General features: G+C 39.4%; 2 protein-coding genes across 2 annotated transcripts; one reads left to right on the forward strand and one right to left on the reverse strand.

The window, feature by feature from the left end:
- Positions 1 to 2,770: 2,770 nt before the first annotated feature.
- LOC140163777 (craniofacial development protein 2-like) lies at positions 2,771 to 5,211 on the forward strand. Its single transcript, XM_072187093.1, has 3 exons — positions 2,771 to 2,815; positions 3,591 to 3,603; positions 4,334 to 5,211. Exons 1-3 carry the CDS (start codon positions 2,771 to 2,773, stop codon positions 5,209 to 5,211), a joined length of 936 nt encoding a protein of 311 aa, XP_072043194.1.
- An 11,186-nt stretch (positions 5,212 to 16,397) lies between these two features.
- On the reverse strand, positions 16,398 to 17,240 carry LOC140163778 (piggyBac transposable element-derived protein 4-like). Its single transcript, XM_072187094.1, has one exon. It carries the CDS (start codon positions 17,238 to 17,240, stop codon positions 16,398 to 16,400), a length of 843 nt encoding a protein of 280 aa, XP_072043195.1.
- Between the last annotated feature and the right edge of the window lie 9,468 nt (positions 17,241 to 26,708).

Below are 26,708 nucleotides of genomic sequence, written 5' to 3' on the forward strand. Positions count from 1 at the left end.
TCATATGTAATGGTAGACATACTACTTTTACAGCATTGTCTTTCACAAGTGGATCCTGATTGTTGTTAGTGCTCAATATGGTGAACATGAACACATACATAGGTTACTGCAATTTGACATGTGAACTTATTAATTTTGCTGCTGACACAATAGGCCTTCCCCAAAAGATTTGGTAGTGTGATTACATTCAGATATAACAGTAGATATACTGCAGCATTGTCTTTTACAAGTTGAATATGTGGATCCTGATTGTTGTTAGTGCTGAATATGGTTAATGTGAACACATAGGTACCTAGGAATTCATATGTAAACTTATCCGTAGCATCTTGTGTTAAAATGTGAAAATATTATTATGGATAAGAGTTAGGGAAGTGATTAAAAGATTTTCATATAGTGTGACTATGACCTAATAAGCCTTGCCCAAATAATTTGGTAGTGTGATTACATTCAGATGTAACAGTAGATATATCGCAGCATTGTCTTTTACAAGTTGAATATGTGGATCATGATTGTTGTTAGTGCTGAATATGGTGAATGTGAACACATAGGTTCCTGGGAATTCACATGTAAACTTATTAGTAGCATACTGAAATCTAAACCAATATTTGTCTTTGTGTTGAAATGTGAGAATATTGTTATGATTACAAGTTCGGGAAGTGATTGAAGGATTTCCATCTTGTCCCACTGCTACAAAAGTAGCCTTACCCAACCAATTTGGAAGTGTCTTGTAAACATATCGGTACCCGGTAGCCATATTGAAATTGGATCCAATACTGTAAAACCAGAAATGTTTGCGTGCATTTTAATTTCGCGAATGATGTTGAGTCGCGAAAATTTTATGCCGCAAATATTTTGCTCAACACAGTGAAAAGTCCCGGTGAAAAGTACAATCAATCATAAAAGTTGTTCATGCCTCTTTAAAACACCAGTGCAGTAAGCTTACCTTTGTAAAAACTAAAGCTAGAAGATCAGTTCTATAATATTATAATACCTTTGTTTTCTTTGAAAATAAATGTTGAAGTTCATCAGTTTGATAAAAAAAAAATAACACCCCATCCCATCAGTTGCATGTCGAGATGTTCCGACCACGACCGTGTGACGTGTGTCACCTCGATCCACATCGGCCATTTTGTACCTACACCACTGCGTCTGTGTGTAGGGGTTCAAATGTTGAATACATAAGTTTTTATTTTTCATCACAAATTTGCATAAAGTATTCAGCTTTAGAAGATCAGTATATAGGCATACAGAAACCCGATAAATGAAGTATTTAATCATATTGTTAAATCCATTTTGTTGAGTTTTAGCAAAAACTATATCCCCATCAGCCACCACCCCCGTAAGATGAATGGAAAATGCCAAAACTTTTCATTCATAATTATGCTAATTAGAAACAACAAAACAGTAGATATGGTGGTAAACAAATAAAGTAAACATGATGTAAGGATGTTTAGTAAATAATATTAAAACATTTTACAGACACAGGTTAATTGATATTTTTTTTGACCACTACCATACCGATGTGATAGTTATTTACTTTCAGAAAATGTTAATTTAATGGCTTAAACCAAGATGGCTGCCAGCCTGCACCTGTTCCGGTGATCTCACGAGGCAAATTTTGCGATTGGGAAATTTTTTTTTAAAATTGTTGTTCATGCAGGTGATACCACTTTGACTGCTGCCCCATGGAATACTACTATAATAGATCCCAGTGGAATTTTGAGATGCCGGGTCAGCGTTTACAACAGAATTTATCCAAACATGTCTGAAGTAAGCTTAAATTTGTTAAAGGCAACATGCAGTACAAATAGCTTGAACTTGACAATCGCGAAATTTTCATGCCGCGAATATGGCTTATATCGGTAACTCGCGAAATTTTAAACCCGCGAATATTTCTGGTTTTACAGTATTGATCTCTTCTTGTTCAAATGTTAGAACATTGTTAGGGTTACCAGTTGATGTCTTGAAGACACAGGTATGCAGACCTGTGTATTGTTTAGACTTGGAAAAATTATTTCCTTCTGGTGTGACTATGACACAATAAGCCTTCCCAAACAAGTTGGTAGTGTGATTACATTCAGATATAACAGTAGATATACTAGTGCTGGATATGGTGAACATGAAAACATAGATGCCTGCAATTTGGCATGTAAACTTATCAGTAGCCATATTGAAATTGGAACCAATATTGATCTCTTCATGTTCAAATGTTACAACATCGCTGGTGTGACTATAACACAATAAGCCTTCCCAAACAAGTTGGTAGTGTGATTACATTCAGATGTAACAGTAGATATACTAGTGCCGAATATGGTGAACATGAAAACATAGGTGCCTGCAATTTGGCATGTAAACTTATCAGTAACAATATTGAAATTGGAACCAATATTGATCTCTTCATGCTCAAATGTGAGAACATTTGGGTTATCAATTGATGTCTTGAAAACAAAAAATGTAGACTTTTGATCTGAGCATTGGAAATGCGAAGCTAGTGCGGATGCTTTGCCATTTAGAATTGAAAAAATGATTTCCAGCTGGTGTTATATGATGCAATAAGCCTTTCCCAACAAGTAATTACAATGTGGTAGTGTGACTCAGTAGACAGTATACTGCTTTTACAGCATTGCCTTTCACAAGTTGAATGTTTGGATCTTGATTGCTGAATAATGAACGTGAACACATATGTTCTTGTAATTTCACATGTAAACTTATCAGTAGCCATATTGAAATTGGAACCAATATTGATCTCTTCATTTTCAAATGTTAGAACATGGCTGGTGTGACTATGACACAAGAAGCCTTCTCAAATATGTTGGTAGTGTGATTACATTCAGTAGTCACTGATATTTTTACTCGCATTGTTTTTCCTCAGAGTGCCTGCAGTTGAGATATTCCATTTTCTACTGAAATAGTCTATTTTATAGTCTATCTTGAGTTCAATTCTTGTAGAAAATCGAGCCAGCTAGTGTAATTATTCTGTATTTGAACCGCACGCCATGTTTATCATTCGTCCTCGACCCACGGTAACACGTGATCTATTTTGAGGCAGAAAGTCTATTTATTCCTTGTGACGATTCTACTTAAACTATGTACTTTTGCCTTTTCTCCCTGTTGATATCTTCAACATGTTCAATAATATGGTGAACACATAGGTTCCTGTAATTTCACATGTAAACTTATCAGTAGCCATATTGAAATTGGAACTAATATTGATCTCTTCATGTTCAAATGTTAGAACATGGCTGGTGTGACTAAGCCACAAGCCTTCCCAAACAAGTTGGTAGTGTGATTACATTCAGATATAACAGTAGATATGGTGAACACATAGGTTCCTGTAATTTCACACGTAAACTTATCAGTAGCCATATTGAAATTGGAACCAATATTGATCTCTTTTTGTTCAAATGTCCCAGTGCCGAGGAGCTGAAAATAACCCTTTGCCAGCACCTGTACCATTAGGTACAAAAGCTGGATTTTTCCCTCATAGATTCATCTATGTGGGGTGCTCCCAACCTACTCATCTCTACCTTTCACCTTTCACTCTTTCTATAATCTTTTCTTGCTATAATTTTTTTTTTTTTTTTATCCAGTTAGCAAGGATAGGTGAGTCAAACTAGTTGGCTTGGTAGGATGTTTAACATCAGGTTTTGTCTAGGACAATGGGTTTTGTCCTTAGTATAGGGTAGAGCGCCCGAATCCCAGGGGCGATTACCGACTGTAATATCATTCTGGGGTACAGGATACAGATCCCCAGTTTGATGGTGAAGGCGAAGCGCCACATGGGCACCTTCTTATGTGCCATCCCCTGTACACCGTGTTCAGTTATACTGTCTACAGGAGCAGGCAGTGTGGATGCTAACTGGTATTGTGTCTATCTCTTTCATCTTTCTTTCTTTCTTTCTCCCAATCATAGAGTATAAGTAGGTTGTTTTTAACATCTTGGGATGCAAATAACATCTTGCCACCACTGAGCCCCGGGCGGTGGTAAACAATCCCGCCAACTCAGGCAGCTTGAGTGGGGTAGTGGGACCCTGATGAAGGAAATGTCAGCTAGAGCCAAATGAGCTTTTCTTGGGAATAGCCAACGGCATCCACAACTGGATCTGGGCAGCAGCAGATTTCAGTAGGAGATACTAGGCAGAAGATGAAGTCAATGACTGGTCTTACTGGCAGGTTTTTCTAGAGATTGGAGAGCTACTAGCTGGAGTCTAGGGAATGGTCTCCTTTCTACTGCGCAATGGTGGAAGGCAACGGCAAACCACCACCGACTAATTGCCAAGTAAACCTATGATGATGAGTACAACTAACGAAAGAGAGATATGACACTGGATAGTGAGACCCCCAGGCCTGAAGGTGTCTCAAAAGCTACTGGGAAGAGAGAGAACAGATGGCATCTGCCTGGGCATCAATGACGCTGTCACGTTAAAGCCGCAAGGAGGCGTGAAAGCTGATAATCCCAAGGAGAATGCCAGACGTAACCTCTGGAAATCAACATTGAAGATTGCGACTTGGAATGTCAGGACGATGAATCTGGGAAAGCTAGACATTCTAACAAATGAATTAGAGAGAAATGATGTGCACCTAACAGGAATTTCAGAGATGAGATGGACAGGAAAAGGACATTTCACCACACTAAGTAAACACGTTGTTTACTATTCTGGTACAGAAAGTAAAAGAGAGCATGGAGTTGCTTTTGTAGTCAATGAAGAAGTCGCCAAATGTGTTCTAGGTTATAACCCGATAAATGAAAGAATCATTACCATTCGTATCCAAGGCAAACCAATGAATATGTCAGTAATCCAGGCATACGCACCCACCTCTGCATCAAGTGATGAAGAAATCCAACAATTCTATGACCAGCTACAACAGGCCATAGACAGCATTCACAAGAGAGACATTCTTGTCGTCACAGGTGACTTCAATGCTAAAGTTGGAGCAAGGAGTACCAATAAATATGTGATGGGCAGTAATGGCTTAGGAGAACAAAATGAGAGGGAGAGATGCTTGTTGACTTTTGCCAAGAGAATAAATTTGCAATCATCAACACCTACTTCAAACAACACCCAAGACGACTATATACCTGGTCATCACCAGATCAAAGCACCAGAAATCAGATTGATTACATCTTGGTACAAAGAAGATGGAAATCTAGTTTCATATCTGCGAAGACCCTCCCAGGAGCGGACTGTGGATCTGATCACCAACTTCTGATATCTACCATGAAAATGAAACTAAGGAGGATCAAGCGACAGCGAAAACCAGCCAGATTTGATGTAAGCAAGATCAATGACCAATACAGAGTGGAAGTTAAGAACCAGTTCCAGAGTCTAATGGAGACTGACTCGAAGAATCTACTCCAGAAGAACTGTGGCAAAACATCAAGAAAGCAGTGACAGAAACAGCTCAAGGGACTCTTCCCAGATGTAAGAGCAAGAAAAACCCTGGCTCACAGAAGAGGTCTTCAAATTGGCTGATCAAAGAAGAAAGGTTAAAGCAAATGGTTTGAAGAACAAAGATCAACGTGGAGAGTATCGTGAGTTGAACAGGAAAATCCAGCAACAAATCAGAAGAGATAAAACTTCTTTCATCACCAAGAAATGTGCTGAAGTGGAAAAGGATAGTGTATCAGGCAACACCAAAGATATGTATAAAAATATCAAAGCACTGACTTCCAAACCTGTTCCAAGACTCAACGACTGAAGGATGAAAATGGAACCATCCTAACGGAGGTTGAAGAAATTAAATCAAGATGGAAACAATACTGTGAAAAATTATATGCATCTCAAGAAGACAATGCAGAGGAGGAAGATGGGGTTGAAAGCGAAGACACTGACAGTGAACCAGAGATCCTGTTGAGTGAGGTTAACCAAGCAATGAAGAGGCTCAAGAATGGTAAATCACCAGGAATTGACAACATCCAGGCAGAACTGTTGAAAGAGAGTGAAGGGGAAGGTGTTGCAATAATTCACAGACTATGTAACAAGATTTGGCACAGTAAAGAATGGCCAGAGGACTGGAAAAAGGCTGTATTCCTACCTTTACCAAAGAAGGGAGACACAAGGGAATGTGCTAACAACCGCACCATCGCCTTAATTTCACATGCTAGTAAAGTCCTCCTCCATATCATTGCTGAGAGAATTAGAAATCATCTTGAGAATGAATTACCACCAGAGCAGGCGGGCTTGAGAATGGGTAGAGGGACAAGAAACCAAATTGGCAATTTGAGGAATTTAATGGAGAAAAATAGGGAATTCCAGCAACCATTATACCTTTGCTTCATTGACTACTCAAAGGCATTTGATTGTAAAAAGTGCATAGGCAGCTGTGGAGAATAATGAAAGAAATGGGGTTCTCCGAGCATGTGACTGACCTGATTTGCTCATTATATCACAACCAAGAAGCCACCGTTAGAACAGAGAGTGGAGACAGTGAGTGGTTCACTATTGGCCAAGGCGTTCGTCAAGGATGCATTCTGTCACCGCCTTTTCAACATATATGCAGAGTACATCATGAGGAGAGCATTTGTTGGTGTTACAGGTCAGGTGTCAGTCGGAGGACTAAAGATTAACAACCTCAGATACGCTGACGACACCACCCTTATTGCAAAGTCATCAGATGAGCTTCAGGACCTTATAGACAGAGTAAAAGCAAATAGTGAGGAATTTGGGCTGCATCTCAATGTCAAGAAAACAAAGATAATGATCTGTGGAGGAGATACAAATCAGCAAGTGAAGGTGAATGGAGAAGATGTGGAACAAGTTGACACTTTCAACTTTCTGGGATCACTAATAGACAATGCAGGGGCCGTTCCCAGGAAATCAGAAGACGCCTAGCCATGGCAAGATCATCGGCAATTGCGTTGACAGATCTATGGAAAGACAGAGGTATTTCTAAAGCTACCAAGATTCATATTATGGATGCTCTGGTTTTCCGATTGCCTTGTATGGCTGTGAAACGTGGGCGGTTGGAATGACAGATAAGAAAAAGATCATGGCGTTTGAAATGTGGTGCTGGCGGAAGATGCTGAGAATATCTTGGAAAGAACATAAGACCAACGAATTTGTAAGAAACCAAATTGGAGACCATGCTTCCGTGTCCCAGAAAATAGATCGTTTTAAACTGGCGTATTTTGGCCACATTTCTAGAAGAGATGGTGACAGCATTGAGAAGATAATTATGCAAGGTCACATAGAAGGCAGTCGAGAAGAGGTAGACAGAAGCTTAGATGGACTGATGGAATTAAACAATTAACAGGCCTTTTCTCGTCGCAGCCCACCGTCTGGCTCAAGACAGAAGCTGCTGGAATACCATCATCAACAGGGTCACAAAGGGTCAGTCATGACCCATAGGACCACGACGACAGAACATTTGTGTTATCAATTGATGTCTTGAAAACAGAGAGTGCAGACTTTTGATCTGGGCAATGGAAATGCAAAACTAGTCTTTCTGTTAGTCCCTGCCCCATCAGATGTTATCGCTACCACCTTGATGCTAGCCATTTCGAGTGCCTCAATTGCCTCCCAACAAATTGAAAAATTTTCCATCTGCAGTTGTGCTGCTTGTTGGAAAATGAGCAACAGGAAATGTGAAGTTCCAAAATAATCCACACTTACCTCCATTTATGTTTAACCTTGGGCCCTCTTCGTTTTGTTGTTCTGCTTGTTGGAAAATGAGCAACAGGAAATGTGAAGTTTCAAAATAATCCACACTTACCTCCATTTATGTTTAACCTTGGGCCCTCTTCGTTTTGTTGTGCTGCTTGTTGGAAAATGAGCAACAGGAAATGTGAAGTTTCAAAATAATCCACACTTACCTCCATTTATGTTTAACCTTGGGCCCTCTTCGTTTTGTTGTGCTGCTTGTTGGAAAATGAGCAACAGGAAATGTGAAGTTTCAAAATAATCCACACTTACCTCCATTTATGTTTAACCTTGGGCCCTCTTCGTTTTGTTGTGCTGCTTGTTGGAAAATGAGCAACAGGAAATGTGAAGTTCCAAAATAATCCACACTTACCTCCATTTATGTTTAACCTTGGGCCCTCTTCGTTTTGTTGTGCTGCTTGTTGGAAAATGAGCAACAGGAAATGTGAAGTTCCAAAATAATCCACACTTACCTCCATTTATGTTTAACCTTGGGCCCTCTTCGTTTTGTTGTGCTGCTTGTTGGAAAATGAGCAACAGGAAATGTGAAATTCCAAAATAGTCCACACTTACCTCCATTTATGTTTAACCTTGGGCCCTCTTCGTTTTGTTGTGCTGCTTGTTGGAAAATGAGCAACAGGAAATGTGAAGTTCCAAAATAATCCACACTTACCTCCATTTATGTTTAACCTTGGGCCCTCTTCGCTTTTGTTGTGCTGCTTGTTGAAAATGACCAACAGGAAATGTGAAGTTCCAAAATAATCCACACTTACCTCCATTTATGTTTAACCTTGGGCCCTCTTCGTTTTGTTGTGCTGCTTGTTGGAAAATGAGCAACAGGAAATGTGAAATTCCAAAATAGTCCACACTTACCTCCATTTATGTTTAACCTTGGGCCCTCTTCGTTTTGTTGTGCTGCTTGTTGGAAAATGAGCAACAGGAAATGTGAAATTCCAAAATAATCCACACTTACCTCCATTTATGTTTAACCTTGGGCCCTCTTCGTTTTGTTGTGCTGCTTGTTGGAAAATGAGCAACAGGAAATGTGAAATTCCAAAATAGTCCACGCACCATCAGCACAAACATTTGACTGGCTATGGCTGCTTCTGGCTTTGTTTCTTTCTTGAGTGTGCTCGCTATGTTCCGGGGTTGATTGTTGAAGTCACCTAAGTCTGTAAAGCCGACCAGGTGGCCTGTTGACTTTTGGTATACCAAGTCTGATCAAATTTGCATCTCATCATGAACAAGAGCTATGAATTTCTGGTATGGTTGTCTTTCTTCAAACTTCATCTCTCTTTTTTGTTGTATAATTGCTGCTGCTGTCAAACCACCTGTGGGCTTTGTTCAGTGGACATAGTCTCTGAGGTTGGTATATTGCTGTTTAGAATTGAAAAAAAAAACTGATTTCCAGCTGGTGTGAATATGATGCAATAAGCCTTTCCCAGCAAGTATTTTATAAATTACAATGTGGTAGTGTGATTCAGTAGACATACAGCTTTTACAGCGTTCACAAGTTGATTATGTGGATCTTGATTGCTGAATAATGAACATGAACACATAAGTTCCTTTAATTTCACACGTAAACTTATCAGTAGCCATATTTAAATTGGAACCAATAATTAATCTCTTCATGTTCATTATAAAAGAAAGTCATCATGGTTGCTGATGCGCTGTCTACGATCGAGTTTTAGTTTAACAGTTTCTCTATATTTACACTCATCCTCTGGTATAATCATCAGTTCCCTTATGATGCCTTTGTTTTTCTGCTTAGCATTAGCATCTCTGCAAAGCACATGAATTTGTTGGTGACATGCATGTTTTGTATCGGTGTAGCTTAACTTCTTTGCACCACCTCCTATCTCCCTGTACAATCGCTTAGAAAATGAGTGTACAAATTCAAGAAATTTGGTAATGCTCAGGAGGTAGTGCTGAAGTGTTGATGCCTGTAATTATGAATGTAGAACATTCAGTCTTCACATGGCATTTATTGTCCAGTGAGTTTGGTGCAGTATAACAGTTACAACATAGTGGCCACGCCTCCAGAAATTTCATTGAGGTGGATGATGCCTGGGGGGGATGATGCACTGTCTATGATGTACTTGTAGTTTAATTCTTTGAATCGTCTTCCTCATAGTTTCATTATTGAGAACCCCTGATAATTATATCAGTAATAATGTGTATCCTACACCGGGTGCTGCACTAACCTGAATTTGTTTCTTTGTCATTCCTGATTTGATCAGGACTTCTTGCACTATGCTGGCGGTCTTCGGTGTCCCGCTGCTCGTCATTTCTTTGCTCCAATATTCATTCAGCACATCCTTCTATGCCTCAATGTGTTGTTGACACCTTGCTTACTGTTGGAGCGTGTTCCTTCAATAAGTGCTGTTGAAATTGAAATTAAATGACATTTTTGAATTAATGATTGTTTTCACTTTACCCTACATACCTACAAGATGGATTTATGCAACTACACATTTGAATCCTGTGGTCGCTCAGGACGATTCTTGTATAGTCTTGAGTGATATTATTTATACAATATTTCACTTACCACGAGGTATGGTGGCGGCAGCTTGGTCTGGTGATTGACCAATGGGTGCTGCTGAAATTGAAATTAAATAACATTTTTGAATTAATGAGATATTGTTACTATGAAACATCACAGGTTTGTTTCACTTTACCCTACATACCTACAGTACAAGATGGATTTATGCAACTACACGTATGAATCCTGTGGTCAGGATGAGTCTTGAGTAATCTGAGTGATATTATTTACACAATATTTCACTTACCATGAGTTCTGCTGGCGGCTACTTGGTCTGGTGATTGACCAATGGGTGCTGCTGAAATTGAAATTAAATAACATTTTTGAATTAATGAGATATTGTTACCATGAAACATCCCAGGTTTGTTTTCACTTTACCCTACATACATTACCCGACAGATTTATGCAACTGCATACATGAATCCTGTGGTCAGGATAATTTTTGAGTTATAGATTGACACTAATTTCACTTAGCTACAAGATGGATTTATGCAACTACATGCATGAATCCTTTGGTCAGGACGATTCTTGAGAAGTCTTGAGTGATATTATTTACACAATATGTCACTTTATACCATGAGGTATGGTGGCGGCAGCTTGGTCTGGTGATTGACCATGAATGGGTGCTGCTGAAATTGAAATTAATAACATTTTTGAATTAATGAGATATTGTTACAGTAAAACGTCATTATAACGAACTCTGATACAAGAAAAACCCTGTTATAAAGACGTATTTTTACAGAACCAAGATACATAATTCTTTTGTTAAATAAATCCAAGTAAGGTAAATCATCCACAGTAAAGTGCTCAACCAAGAAGGGAGCTGGAATACATTTAAAATAGACTTGGTGATTTATTAAAGCATTATTTACAATATTGTTTCATGCAAGCCAGCGAAGCCGACCTACATTCGTCAGAATTATGCTTATCACTGGAAACTGATTATGATGGAAATGCTCACGCTTCAACTTGCTGAACAGATGTTTCATTGACACAAATTGGCATAAACTCTTAAACAGAAATACTGTCAAACTTAGTTATTGTTGCATGACTTAACGTGAAACAAATTATAACTTCACACAACAGATTCAATTTTGAAGGCAGAACCCAAGGAACCAGATGAAAAACTTGTAGTTGTAAAGTGAAACTTGACTGTCCCTCCAAGGCAATTGTTTAGCTTCCAGCTATAATTTACTTTTGTTCACGGTAAGACTTGACAATTCACATCATGAAACATATATTTAACTCTAACTCTGCTCAAGACACGCTTATTAATTGCCACAAGATTAATTTTAATAACAGTGACAAAAGGCATTCAACAACATTGATCCTTTACATTTGGAAATTAAAGGATAAGAAAATACCTTATTCAACTGAATGGAAATTAATCAGTCGGGCAATTAAGGTGTATTCAACTACCAACAAACTATGCAGACTTTGTTTAGATGAAAATATTCATCATATTTAAGCCTCATCCTCTTCACTTAACAAAAGGAATGAGCTAATAAACACTTGTAGACACAGGAAGAAGCATCTCTTGATCAACTACAACTGATCAATATATCAAGTATTGACTGCCTTCATGAACTTGAATTGCTTATAATGTTATGTAATTTTTTGACTGTAAATGTATGCCAATTAAACTGTCTAATGATTTCTCCAGCATCTAGTTCGCTGCTTTAAGATCGAAGAATCAAGCGCCACCGTCGCCACTTCGCAATGGGCGTGAGCATTTGCATCATAATCAGTTTCCAGTGATAAGCATAATTCTGACGAGTGTAGATCGGTTGGTCGGCGTTGCATGAAACAATATTGTAAATAATGCTTTAATAAATCACCAAGTCTATTTTAAATGTAATTCTTTTGTTATTTATTGTTTTTGCAACCCTGATATAACGAAATTTGGATATAAAGAAGTAATTTCTCTGTCCCTGACAACTTTGTTATAATGAGTTTCCACTGTACTATGAAACATCACAGGTTTGTTTCACTTTACCCTACATACCTACAAGATGGATTTATGCAACTACACGTATGAATCCTGTGGTCAGGATGAGTCTTGAGTAATCTTAGTGATATTATTTACACAATATTTCACTTACCATGAGTTCTGCTGGCGGCAACTTGCAATTGGTCTGGTGATTGACCAATGGGTGCTGCTGAAATTGAAATTAAATAACATTTTTGAATTATTCAGATACTGTTTCCATGTTACATTTCCCAGGTTTTTCAATTTACCTACTTATATAGCAATCAATTGTATCAAATGAATTTGTGTGGTGAATTTTCGCCCTCCATATGGAAACCCCAATGATATAATTATCATGGTTTGTAATAAGGCCAGGAACTATATTGTACTTGCCATGTAAAAAACATTGGCTGTTATCAAGAAAACCCATGCCATGATTGAGCAGATCATCTCTGATATGCATGGCCATTGATATACCTAGCCCCATTGTTATTTTTTTATACCAATCGAGGGTTTTTTGATGAAAAAATAATGCTTGGGCATACTTATTGGGCACAGACGCAGGTTCTGCCTCATTATCATCCCCATTACGAGGGTCATCTTTTGGTATGACTGCGGGAAGGTCTTCATCGTCAGAGATAATTATAATTTCTGGTTTGTTTGGAATGCTTTCTGTCTCTCATCTTGTTTGGAATGCTTTCTGTCTCTCATCTTGTTTGGAATGCTTTCTGTCTCTCATCTTGTTTGGAATGCTTTCTGTCTCTCATCTTGTTTGGAATGCTTTCTGTCTCTCATCTTGTTTGGAATGCTTTCTGTCTCTCATCTTGTTTGGAATGCTTTCTGTCTCTCATCTTGTTTGGAATGCTTTCTGTCTCTCATCTTGTTTGGAATGCTTTCTGTCTCTCATCTTGTTTGGAATGCTTTCTGTCTCTCATCTTGTTTGGAATGCTTTCTGTCTCTCATCTTGTTTGGAATGCTTTCTGTCTCTCATCTTGTTTGGAATGCTTTCTGTCTCTCATCTTGTTTGGAATGCTTTCTGTCTCTCATCTTGTTTGGAATGCTTTCTGTCTCTCATCTTGTTTGGAATGCTTTCTGTCTCTCATCTTGTTTGGAATGCTTTCTGTCTCTCATCTTGTTTGGAATGCTTTCTGTCTCTCATCTTGTTTGGAATGCTTTCTGTCTCTCATCTTGTTTGGAATGCTTTCTGTCTCTCATCTTGTTTGGAATGCTTTCTGTCTCTCATCTTGTTTGGAATGCTTTCTGTCTCTCATCTTGTTTGGAATGCTTTCTGTCTCTCATCTTGTTTGGAATGCTTTCTGTCTCTCATCTTGTTTGGAATGCTTTCTGTCTCTCATCTTGTTTGGAATGCTTTCTGTCTCTCATCTTGTTTGGAATGCTTTCTGTCTCTCATCTTGTTTGGAATGCTTTCTGTCTCTCATCTTGTTTGGAATGCTTTCTATCTCTCATCTTGTTTGGAATGCTTTCTGTCTCTCATCTTCTTAAAGGGAAGATCTGGATCCAGAAGGTTTATTGAAAATATTTTTAAAAAATCAATATAATCAGAAGAAATTTACCTATGGTGGGTGCATGTTTCTTGGGTGCATGTTTCTTTCCCAGGAAGTCAATTTAGGCAAGCCAAATTTCCGACAATTTACTGTAACTAGTTTACTTTAAATTGGGAGTCGTGGAGCCAAAGCCAAAGCTTCCTGGAGCAGTCACTGGTGGTAGTCTTCTGGGATGTGGCTCTGGAAACCCCAGTAATATATCATGTTTTGAAATAAGGCTGTGAACTATATAGTAAAAAACATTGGGTGTTGTCAAGAAAACCCATGCCATGTTTGAGCAGTTCATCTTTGGTGCTGTATCCCGCACCAGGTGTTGCACTAACCTGAATTTGTTTCTTGTCATTCCTGTTTTTAGCATGACTTCTTGCACCATGCTGGCGGTCTTCGGTGTCCCGCTGCTTGTCATTCCTTTGCTCCAAATGTTCATTCAGCACACCCTTCTGTGCTTAAGTGTGTTGGTGACACCTTGGTAACTGTTGGAGCGTGTTCCTTCAATAATTAAAGTGCTGTTGAAATTGAAATTAAATGACATTTTTGAATTAATGAGTGTTTTGAATTAATGATTGTTTTCACTTTACCCTACATACCTACAAGATGGATTTATGCAACTACACATTTGAATCCTGTGGTCACTCAGGACGATTCTTGTATAGTCTTGAGTGATATTATTTACACAATATGTCACTTACCATGAGTTTAGTTTAGTTTATTACCTTCATTGCACATAAAAATATCAAAATGCAGTCTGCTGGCGGCAACTTGCTCTTGTGATGAAGCGGCTCCTTGAATGGGTGCTGCTGAAATTGAAATTAAAGAATCTTTATTTAGATCAATGGGTATTTGTATTGACAATGATGGTGTGACTTTCGCCATCTTGTTAATTACGATGAGATTAGGTGTTTCAGCTTTTTTGTAGCTTCTTATTTGTAATGCACCAAGGGCCTCTGAAAAGCTTCACAAAGCGTTCACCAAACTCACACTCCATCATTTGCAACCAGTGCCTGTAGTCCTTGGGTGTCTTTATCTGAAGCATGAAGCATTCTCCAAACTCGCATTCCATCATTTGCAGCCAGTGCCTGTAGTCCTTTGGTGTTTTTATCTGAAGCACGAAGCGTTCACCAAACTCGCATTCCATCATATGCAACCAGTGCCTGTAGTCCTTGGGTGTCTTTATCTGAAGCATGAAGCGTTCACCAAACTCGCATTCCATCATTTGCAGCCAGTGCCTGTTGTCCTTGGGTGTCTTTACCCGAAGCATATTAAAGCAAAGACTTGTGTCAAAACTTGTTTTGTTTAGTATGAAACATATGTTCTACATGAATTTCAATTTAAATGTTGACTGTTCATCTAAGATTGTCCTCGCTGTGTAGTAAGCCTGCTTATTATTTAAGTATTCAGCTTATTCCTGTGCTCCTGTAATCACTTAGTTTTCTTCAATGCAGACCTATGATGATTGTAATCCAGTTTGTGAACACTCATAGGTTTGCTCCAATGTGATTGAAGACAGGGTCATCTTCATATTTTGATGTCTTTGTTCTTCTGTCCCCTTTCTTCAAAACTTACATTATGTGCTGCTGCCTTTTGAATCAGTCTCTTTATTATTCTAAATTGTGATTTCAGTGAACATGCAATTGCCCTTGTAATCATTTAATATTTAATACCATAATATATTAGCTTACCTTGCCCCATGTACTCTAGATTATCATCTGTCTTGTCCTGCCAGTGTCTAATCTCCACCATGGCCTCTTTAATTCTTCTAGCACAGTCTGAAATGAGGAAAAAAGCAGGCGAAGATGACACTAGAACAAACCAACAACATCGACACCCTAACCAGACTGGCAATTATACTCTTCAGAACGACTTCCATCACACCGTGTAAACCCTCAGATTCTATCCCTCCTTCAAGCCATGATTGTGTAATGCCTGCATTTCTCGGGTAGTCTATATATGAAGATTGACCTGCTTGGATTGGACAATGTGTGCAACGTAGAGTTAGTGTCCCTCACAAATGTCAATGTGGTACAAACAGCAAGAAGAGTTGCGAGACACCCGGCTGCTTCACATCAAGAAGTTATGTCCCCATGTGTGCACCACCTGTAATTATACGTGGTTCTGTACCATTGACGTATGTTGCCATAAAAACAACCTCTGCACCATCTGCGAGACAAGTTTTTAAAGCAGCATATATGCATGTACATACAACAGTTTACCTACCATGTACAGCAAGAGAGTTGCGAGACACCCTGCTGCTTCACATCAAGAAATTCTGTCCCCATGTGTGTTCCATCTGTAATTATATGTGGTTCTGTAGTACCATTGACATATGTTGCCATGAAAACAACCTCTGCGCCATCTGTGAGACAAGTACCTCGCAAACAAACTGAATAGTTACTATGCACTTTTGTAGGTGTCTCTGGGCATTGAATGGAATCGTTGCATGCATGGAACTGGGCACACTGGAACTTTACAGGTGTTGCACTGTGTGGATACTTGATGTCTGGTCTTGGGCTCTCCTGGTTTGTTCCTCTTCGAACATACCACACAATTTGGCATGTGGAGGGTTCCATTGGCTGCCTTCTTGGTCAGGAACTCTGGCATGTGTAGACCTGGCCCAAAGGAAAACCGGAGCTCAGGCTGTGGGCCAACAGGTGTTAGAGACCTTCCATTCCGGTATCCTAAAGTTAGCTGGTTGATGATATCCATGCGGATGCGATTTCGGTCTGTACGCATACCAGGGTGCAGCTTCCGATATATTGCGAGAGTATTGGTGAAGGAAACATCAAGAATACATGGTGTTCATTGTTGAGCATTCCTGCCTTCTCTAACGCATCCCAGGTCAGCCAATGTACAGTTCCCATGTGATCATTGTTTTGGGTTCTTGGGTCAACTTGTTGAGCTTTTCCGGTATATACGTCCCAATAGTAAACATAGCCAGATATTGGATCAGCGATGGACCACACAGTTAGGCCCCACTTGTGTGGTTTTTGGGGATTGTAATTCTTCATGCTGGTGGTTCCCTTGAATCCAACCACTGTCTCATCGAAACTTACTTCCCTCGGAGGGCTACATGCCTCTTGCCAACTGTTGACACAGAGATCCATGACATGTCTTACTTTATACAATCTATCATAATTCGCATGACCTCGCTGGGGCATCTGCTCGTTGTCAGCGCAGTGAAGAAATGACAAGATGGCGAGAAACCGGTCTCTTGGCATGACTCCTTTCATCCCTAAGTTCAGCATCCAGTTGTTGGCCCAGTACAAGTCGTAAGCAGGAAGCTTCACCATCCCCATGAATAAGACTAATCCAATGAAGACATTGATGTCATCTTCATCTACAGGCCTCCATTGGTGCGCTCTACTATAATGTCCAAGATTACTACCACGCATTTGTTGTTCTGCATACTTGTTCGTTTCACGTACAATGACTTGAATGGCGTCTCGAGGAAGAATATCGCTGAAGATTTCCCATGGTGAGTGTTCTGCAGTATGGATTTTAGGTCCCACATGATGCGCAAAATTCATCAGCCAATTTGGGTTCTTGTATGCAGTGGCCAAGTCTACTTTTCTACAATGTTACTTGGCCATCCAACATAGGTCACATTCACCGTCTTGCTTAGTATTCTATGGCTGACATGTTGGTGGCCTTGTAAAATTTATTATTAAGCATGTCATTTGTGACCCTCCATAACACCCCTCTATTTCAGACTGTCTACTGGCTTCTGTAACATCACTTTCAATATCCTCCCTGGGAAGCCAAATTTGATTTAGGGAAGTAATACCCATGCTGGATGGTTGTTTGAAGTCAATGTTGCTTGGCCATCCAACATAGGTCACATTCACTGTCTTGCTTAATATTGCCTTATATTCTACGGCTGACATGTTGGTTACCTCTGTATTTCAGACTGTCTGCTGGCTTCTGTGACATCACTTTCCCCGTTTATTTTGAAAGCAATATCCTCCCTGTGAGGCCAAATTTGATTTAGGGAAGTAATACCCATGCTCAGTCAGCCGCCTGGACAACCAATTCTTTAGAAATGCTTAGTCGCGCTAAAAGTCGATCGATACATGTAAAAATCAGCACAATTCAGAGATACACCTTTTTGCTATGAAATTAATTTTCTCGGTCAAATATAAAGCAATATTTTTTTTTTTCTTCAGTAATGTCAGTTAAAAACTTGGTGCTTGGATATACATTTTTTTAAAATCCTGGTGTTAAAATTAAGCATCAAATTGTGTCTTTTAGTGTGATATTTTTGATTTTTATAGGCCTTGAATTCGCCTCTGTAGCTTTTTACGGAATTCATGTTTTAGCGTCTCAAACTAACATAGTTTGCTAAAGAAAGATATTTCCCACCTCTGTAAAGCACATCGTGTGGGTCTATATGTTATAGTTTTGTCAGAATTTCCGTTTTGTTTTACCCTTTTTCCATTCAAGCTCCGAAAATGTCAAACTAAGTAAAAGTAGGTAATGGTGAGTACTTTTATCTCGAGAGCAACCAGAAGAAATAGTCGATATTTCCTTTGTTGTTATCCAGGTCAATTTTTCATTGAAAGCAAATTGCCCGACCAGCGATTAAATCCCCAATTGGGTGTTCTGGTTAAACATGATCAGTAGGAGCGCTATAGGTCTGGGAATTTCTTTGCTATATTGAAGTTCTGGCAACACTATAGCCATGCCGGTATTCCTATTAAACCCAGGGATATCGATCCACAATGCTAGTACTCGCTTTAGATTTCACGTGTTGATTTTGAAATTTTTTCAGCCGACAGTGAAAGATGGTGAAATCAAAGCGGAAATTCTGACAAAACTATGATATATCGCTCACGGTGATGTGCGTTAGAAAGTTGGGAAAAAATCCTTCATTAGCGAACTATATTACTTTGAAAAGCTAAAAGGTTGATCAAAAAAAAAGGCTCATGGACAGAGTTTAAGCCTATCAAAATCGAAAATCTTACACTAAATGACTAAATTTCACGCCTAAGTTTAACACTAGAATTTGAAAAAAAATACAGTATCAAGCACTACAATTTTTCCTGACATTTACAGAAAAAATGAAAATGATTGCTTTTCATTTGGCCGAGAAAATTAATTTTACATCGAAAAAGGTGTAACTAAAAATTTAGCTCATTTCAACACCAAATTCGATCGTTTGTATTGCCTCATTAAATGACTGAGTGAGCCTTGCCAAACAAAAGAATCGGTTGTGCAGGCTGCTAACTGTGCTGGATGGTTGCTTGAAGTCAATGTTACTTGGCCATCCAACATAGGTCACATTCACTGTCTTACTTATGGCTGACATGTTGGTGGCCTTGTAATATTTATTATTAAACATGTCACTCGCTTCATAAATTCTGCTGGGGCGATTTGACATGCCATCTCATTTACAGAAATGGGAAGTGAACATATCCAATTACTCATTGTCACCAGCGGCAAGGTGGAAATCCAGAAGAACTTTGTGGTTGTGTGCGAAGGTCTTTCTTACCATATCTCCAGTGAATGCCCAAATATGGGTTTGATGCCACCACAAGGGTGTTGTGACGGGACCGGAGACTGGTACGGGCTACTGGTTTAGTATTATCACCACCACGGGCTCGTTGGTGTGGCAGAACACACCGTGTGGACTAGTAGATTTTACACAAACCTTAGAGATTAAAGCAAGTTTCACACACATGTTTTTCTATTGCAACTGGTAGCTTTATTTGCTTTCATTCTTTTATTTCAAATTCTTAACAGAAGAGGCATAAATAAACTGCGATAGATGAGTACCAATAATCGAAGAGTACCAATATCTGAAGTGTAATACCAGAATTATACCAGAATAATAACGGAATACCGAAAAATACCGAAACCTCAGTATTAACCAAGGGCACAAAAATATATTTAAATCTTCTTTCCAGCACACAGCTCCAAGGTCAACACACAGTTCCTCACACAGTTCTAAATTGTAACTTTTTACTCACACAGCGCCCACACAGTTCTAAATTGTAACTTTTTGCCCACACAGAGCCCACACAGAATGAATCTTTCTGGGTTGTGCACCGGGTTTTAATAAGGCCTAATTAGCTAATTTGCATAATTGGGGGCAGTATAATTGGGTATTTCTAATAATAGGTGGGCAGTGGTTTTATTTCAATATCCCATTACACAGCCCCCCCCCCTCACAGAGTGTGACGTCCTCGGCACATTAAAGTACCTTATTCTCCAGGTCTAGATTACAAAAAAATACATAGTTACACAAATGAAACATATAACGTAAGATACATCCATCCTAGTCCTTCCTGGTGAGTGTCCATTCTGTGACTTCTTTTATTTCTTCAAATTCCAGCAGCAAGGCGTAATTTTTCACGATGTACCCTGGATTAACAAGAGTTGGTGTGACAGTTTTTCCATCTATCAGAAACATATTTCCACCTACACTTTTTGGACCCTTGCTCTACTTTTACTTTCGTCTTCGCTTTCGCTCTCACTGTCACTGCTACTGCTGCTGCTACTTGAACTACTACTATCGCTGTCACCCCCACTGTCGTCCTCCTTCTTTTCCTTCTGTACCACTCTTTTATCCTCCACACAGTCTGTCGTCTTCCTTTCAACCTCTGGCACTACTCTATACTTCCTTACCAACCTGGCAAATAACTCTTCTTCCGTCTCCTCTTCACATCCCTTTAGTCTTTTGATCTGCGCTTCCCGCTGCTGTAACCTTCGTTTCAAGTCTGTTACATAGGGGTTTGGTCTGCTGCCAACACGGGGCTTGTATGCGGGTCGTGGCTTTGGTGAGGGGCAGTCAGCTGCCACGTGACCGATCCCACGGCATGCATAACATCGGCGCTCAGAGCGAGGCGTGCCCCAGCCATCTGCTCTGCCTCTCCATGTCATGGCGATTCATTATCTGCATAAAAAAAAAAAACACAGGAATTCCATGATAAGTAAATCACATTTTCAACACATGTTGTTTGATAACACATTATTTTCACACAGATATCAATAAGTATATCTACTAGCATGCCAGGTAGTTCTTGCTGGGTTTCGGCGGCCCAGAGGTGGGATTGATTCAGGGGCTTCTTGACACACAGATGCAGGGGCAGGATCAGGGGCCTTTGCACTCTTGATCTCACTCTGATACCAGTGCCTTGAAGCAGTTCCTATAATAGAACGAGCATGAGCAGAGATAAGGGGCGGGGGTTGACAAGAATAGGCATGTTTGGATTGATGGAGAAAAGAATTATAGATGTCAGTACTGTGAGAAGACTTTCATCAAAGTCATGCATGAGCAGAGATACACCATAGTTGCGGGAACTTATTGACCGTCCCTCGTATATATATTAATTTTGAATATTTCACAGCTGATTTTCACCATGTATTAATCTCTGTGTTTACGGATGTGATAAAATCAGTCGTTTCTTTCTATTCTTTAAGAGATGGCATTACACCCTTAGTTGGAACACTCTTTTGTTTATCATTTGTATAAAATTTTCCGACGTGGACTTTCTTCTCTCCTCGAAACGTTGCCAAGATGAAATTTATTCTCCAGGCGGGATCTATAATCGTAGAGTAATCTCAACATGTTAGATCCATTCTTCATCTTGATCTTGAGGGTTCTTCTCTCTGCCTCCTTCTTTAACAATTTCAGGAACTTTCTCAGGGGATATTACTTCTGACACTGCACATTCTTGAGCGCGGCTGCTGCTGCTGCTAGTGTTCATTGTTTTTTGCTGATTTTGCTGCTGCTCCCTTTGAGAATGTTCATGATCATGACTGTCTACTGCAGTTGCATTGGCACCATGTCCATCATCATCTTAGAAAATTTCTCTTGATGACGTTGTTGCAAGACATTGTCAAGCAAAAGTTCAGTCTGTAGAGCATTTGGTAAAGCGTACCAATGATTTTGTGATTTCAAAACATTATTCTGAACATTAAAATTGTCGATCAACTGTTCAAGTTCAGTGTTTCCACTATCCAGTGACACTTAAACCCCAGAACCTACCACTGCCTTCATTCCAGTTTACATTATTTAATATCTGGGTAAACCCATTTTTTTTGTATTTAACAGCATAATTGGCAAAAATAGGAGTCCCATCAATCATTAACAGGTTCTGTATTGGACAATTTTGGAAACTGTTAAACCCATTAAAATAAGCAGTAATTGCGACGCATTCTCATCGCGTCTCTTTGTCCATGGTTCAAACTTCCTTAGGAATGTGTGTGTGATTGTATCCACGGGGACATCGCGCCATGCCTGAGACACCCAGGTCACCACTTTTCATTTAGATTAAATTCCCAGCTGGGGTATGCTCATCGTGGGTTGTGTTGGATATGAACACTAGGCAACCATGCAGTCAAAACACCCTGCATGCCTGATTTTAATAGAACCTTTGTTCTTACAGTCAGTCCACAAACAGCCAAAAACCACATTGTCCTCAGCTTGCTACACAATCCAACACTATATAGTGCACATAACAACTTCGCCACATGATATCAATGAGAATTCTACAAAATAATTGCCTTCATGCCACTCAACACTTACCTTCTCTTACATCTCCCACTTCCACCAAATACTTGATATACGGCAACCTGCCCACTAACATGTTGGTATCAACAATGTACTTCACCAGCTTCTGGATCTCTTCTTCCACTACAAAACAACAAAAATACACAAATTCAGTTAATACAAACTGTCGTCTCCCCATGAAACCTCTTGCGTACAGTGAACATGGACAGCCACATTTCTCCAAAGTCATTTCAGGATCATCGAAAGTCACCCGGGGTTATGCAAGGTCAAATTGCTAACAACCTTCACATGTGCATGACACTTGGTGGGTCCAAACAACATCCATTAGATGAAGCTCAAACTATGACAAGGTGGACGTCTTCCATGTGCCCCTTGAAGATTATCACAGATGGTAACTTGTGACTATCAGCAGAAGCTGCCAAAGCATCTGTGAGGCCTTTTTGCTGCATTTACCAATATCCACCAATTTTCTTTTTGTGTAATGCAGGAGACCATCTGTTATCAAGTCGATTCTGTGAGATGGTGTCATCTCTTTAGAGATGTAGGCAAACTCTCTCAAATATGCCCATAGACGCTCCATCTCCTCGCCATCTGTCAGCCCACAGTGCTCCTTCCAGTAAGTGGAATTTCTCATCTGAAATTATACACACACACATAAGGGGAAAAAAGTAATTCCTGATCTCATGAAAGAACCTCCCTTTACATGACATATTACAACCTGCATTTACCAATATCCACCAATTTTCTTTTGGTGTAAAGCAAGAGACCATCTGTTATCAAGTCGATTCTATGAGATGGTGTCATCTCTTTAGAGATGTAGGCAAACTCTCTCAAATATGCCCATAGACGCTCCATCTGCTCGCCATCTGTCAACCCAACCCACAGTGCTCCTTCCAGTGTGTTCTCATCTGTACACAAGTTCAGAGATTCATAAAGCAAGTAGATCAAACCTAAGTAGAATTTGCTAGAGTAAAAGAACAAATGTTTGACAGGTGGCTTAGTTCAAAAGAAGTCAAAGATGATTTCGCACAATTTAGGCAATTGGTTCTTATAGAAGAATTCAAAAATGTATCTACGCGAGTTGGATAGCAAACTTGAACTTAAATACAGTCAGCAAGTGTCTTGATGTGCACTATGTTTTAACCGATGAGGAATGCCGGCCTCCTTTAATCTGTGCTTGTCGCTAGGCTTACCTTGACTTGGGCTATGCAGCTGTCTCAAATTCACAGCTGGGGTACGTTCATTGTGGGTTCTGAACCACTCTGTCCATAATCGCTACATGTTGTTTTTGAATGGCCTATTGACAGATACATCCATAGGTTGTCAGATACCAGTACATCCACTTGGAATGTAAACTACATCATGAAGTCCATAACAGTCCCTAGTTCCAGCTGACTGATAAGGCCAAAAAAAAAAGGTTTGTCTCAAAGCTGACGAGTGATCTGAAAACAAATGCGAAATGCGATTTATTTATTTATTTTTTTCCAACTTGATATTTTTATGGTGTGTCAAAATTGAAAATTAGTGTGGTGGCTGTCGAATTCAGCAGTGCCAGTGTTGTCTATACCCATCATTTCCAACACACAAGCTATCGGAGCACATGGATTCTCGCCGTTAAGTATTTCTAAAGCAACATCTTTTAGTGTGGTCGTAGTTTTGGTTTTGTGTAAAAACCATCCTTTCTCTTTATTTTAACCGGATAATTTGATTTTCAAGATCACAAACTCGGATGATGCTGCCGCTGAATCCATGATGACTTCGGGTGGGAGGATTAATACCGCCATGTATTTAATATTTAAATTAAACAAACGCGTCATCGTATGCGTCATAGTCATTCATATTGCCACGCATAAAAATGTTGATGAATATTCAGCGAGTACTCGAGTACATGGTGTACAATTAAGATTTTTTATTGTAGGATCGGTCTTAAAAAATAGTATGATTTAAATACGCATGCAGGTGTGTCGTTCAGACTACAACAGTGTCATCGTAGGTGACTTTTTAGTTAGGCTGTTTTAAATTCTTGATCCAGGAGGCGCACTGTGCGATGTTCGATGTTTTTTGATATTTTTATTTTGAGAAAAAAAATCTGATTTTCGCCGAATTTTTCGGGGAAAAAAAAAAAAATTTTGAAATAAAAAAAATTTCCGCATTTATTTTTTTTTTTTTTTTCAAATCGCGTGATTTTACAAATCATACGTCAGCTTTGAGACGAACCATTTTTTTTTTGGCCTAAGCAGTGTACATGTCTAACACAAGCAACAAATTTTCTTTGTCATCACATACATATACATTGGGGAAGTCGGGACAGAGCCAGTGGTGCCCCTGTGCTGCCCTCATCCATCTATTGGGCTGGGGGGCACTCACATAAATGGTCTGTACATCCCAAGCGCTGTCCGGCACTAATCTGAAATTGTTGCGTTCTGCTGATTGCTGTTTGTTGTTAGCTGCAGAGTGGGATGCTTCTCCTTCAGATGTTTGTTAAGTCCTTTCCTTGTTTTTTATGTCTTCTTACATGCTTCAGCGGGGCATTTAATGGCCTCCTCAACACGCAACGCGTCAGGCTCATGTTGGATTGATCAGTTCACCACCTTTCTGCACGATGTAATTCTTCTTAGTGAACTCTTCGCAGTTGAAGATGTGTTTGGTCGGTTGCGAGTTGATATCCTCGCATTTAGTGGCCTCCTCAACACACACCTCATCAGGCTCATGTTGGTTTGCCTACTGGTCAATCAGTTCACCAACCTTCTGCACGATGTAATCCTCCTTAGTGAACTCTTTGCAGTTGAAGACGTGTTTGGTCGGTTGCGAGTTGATATCCTTCATCCCAAAGAAGTCAAATGCAGCTGTGAGAATGAGAGCCTTTACATATCTGCAATTAAATCTTCCACAGCGTAAAGTTATCCAAAGGTTTCTTTGGAATGTTAGTAAGTTTCCAAAATATCTTTGCAGCATACATAGTGGCAATGTCACATCATCCACTTGCATCTTCACTATACATAAGGAGCTATCTGTCTGTGGGTATGTGTGGGGTTATATCAGTCTCTACTTGGCAAAAAGTTAGTTGGTAGAAATATGTAGTGGGTTATGATAATATTATGTTCAAGCACTGAAACAGTCCTTCATATTTTGTTGTCATTAGGGGGCTTTTTATGATTTGCATTAAGGAACCACAATTTTTTGTCATCCTCTGAGGTCACCAGTGGTGGAGGAAGCCTCGCCACAGGAATGAGTGATGTTGATCGCATCTCCTTTGGATTATCAACGTACCATAGCAGGCTATCTGTATCAAAACGAGCCTTGGTTAACCATTGAATCTTTGCTACCATGAAGTGTTGGTCAAATTCAGTCCTTGATAGGTTAATAAAAAACATGATTTTACCAAAAACTGGCTTGCCTCCATGTAAAGGAAGAAATAGTATGCCCTTTAGATTCTCTTTCTGTGCAACTAAACTCATTTTTCCTCGGGTTTGTGTTGCTGGCTTTGAATGCTTTCTTTGCTGACCATGTTGCTAGGGATGTTACATAGTGTTGTAGTGCATCAATATCCTGGTTTGTCAGTGTGTACGTGCCTGTAGTATACATATATTTATACTGAATATTATGAGGTAAATTTACAAAGGTCAATGAGCACCATTTCGTGATTTGAGTTGAAAAGTTGTACATTTTGGTATCATTTAACTGCTTGAGCAGATGTGGTTGCAAATATTTATTTCTCTGTTTGAAGTAGTCATGAGGGCTGGACAGACCAATTAATTGTGACATTATAACAATGTGAGGTGCACAAAAAGATTGTGCAGACTAAAACGGTTTAAGCCATACTCTAGCTTGATCATTATAGCTGATATAAACATGAACATTGCAAACTCACCACCATATTTCCCTTTTAGTGACAGTATACGCTGGTACTGAAGTGCATTCTGGCACATAGTGATAAGAAGCTCCTGTTTCCTCTTTTCTGTTACTTGCTGTTGCATGGTGATGCTGATAGTTATGGTCAGATGCTGTCCATCGCTGTGTTATTCCCAGCTCAGGTTCTTTTTTCTTAATGTCTTGTTCAATCCTGTGAATAAAAATAGAAAAACCAACATCATGTGATTTATAAGACATACATTATATTCATATTATCAATCAATGGCATTATGTGTCTTGCTTATTACCGTATTGACGCGCGTATAGTCCCACCCTTTTTTGGGTGAAAAATGACCGAAAATGGGGGGTGGGACTTTACACGGGGATTTGCTAGTTAACAAGGTGCATTTTTAAGCTTTCAAAACAGTGAATACACGTCAAGGTCTCCGATATTCTGCACCAGAAGCTTTAAAAAGTAGTCTCACTTCATATTTTCTCATATTTTTGGGTGGAATTTTAGCCTTACCTTCACTGAATAGAATGTTGGGAATATTGTTAATAAAATATATCAATTTCTTTGAAAGAAATGACATGATGACAAAGCTTGATGTTTTGTTGAATTTTTATCATC

The sequence above is a fragment of the Amphiura filiformis genome, chromosome 11, assembly GCF_039555335.1.
Source record: "Amphiura filiformis chromosome 11, Afil_fr2py, whole genome shotgun sequence".
In the NCBI taxonomy this organism is placed as follows: Eukaryota; Metazoa; Echinodermata; class Ophiuroidea; order Amphilepidida; family Amphiuridae; genus Amphiura; species Amphiura filiformis.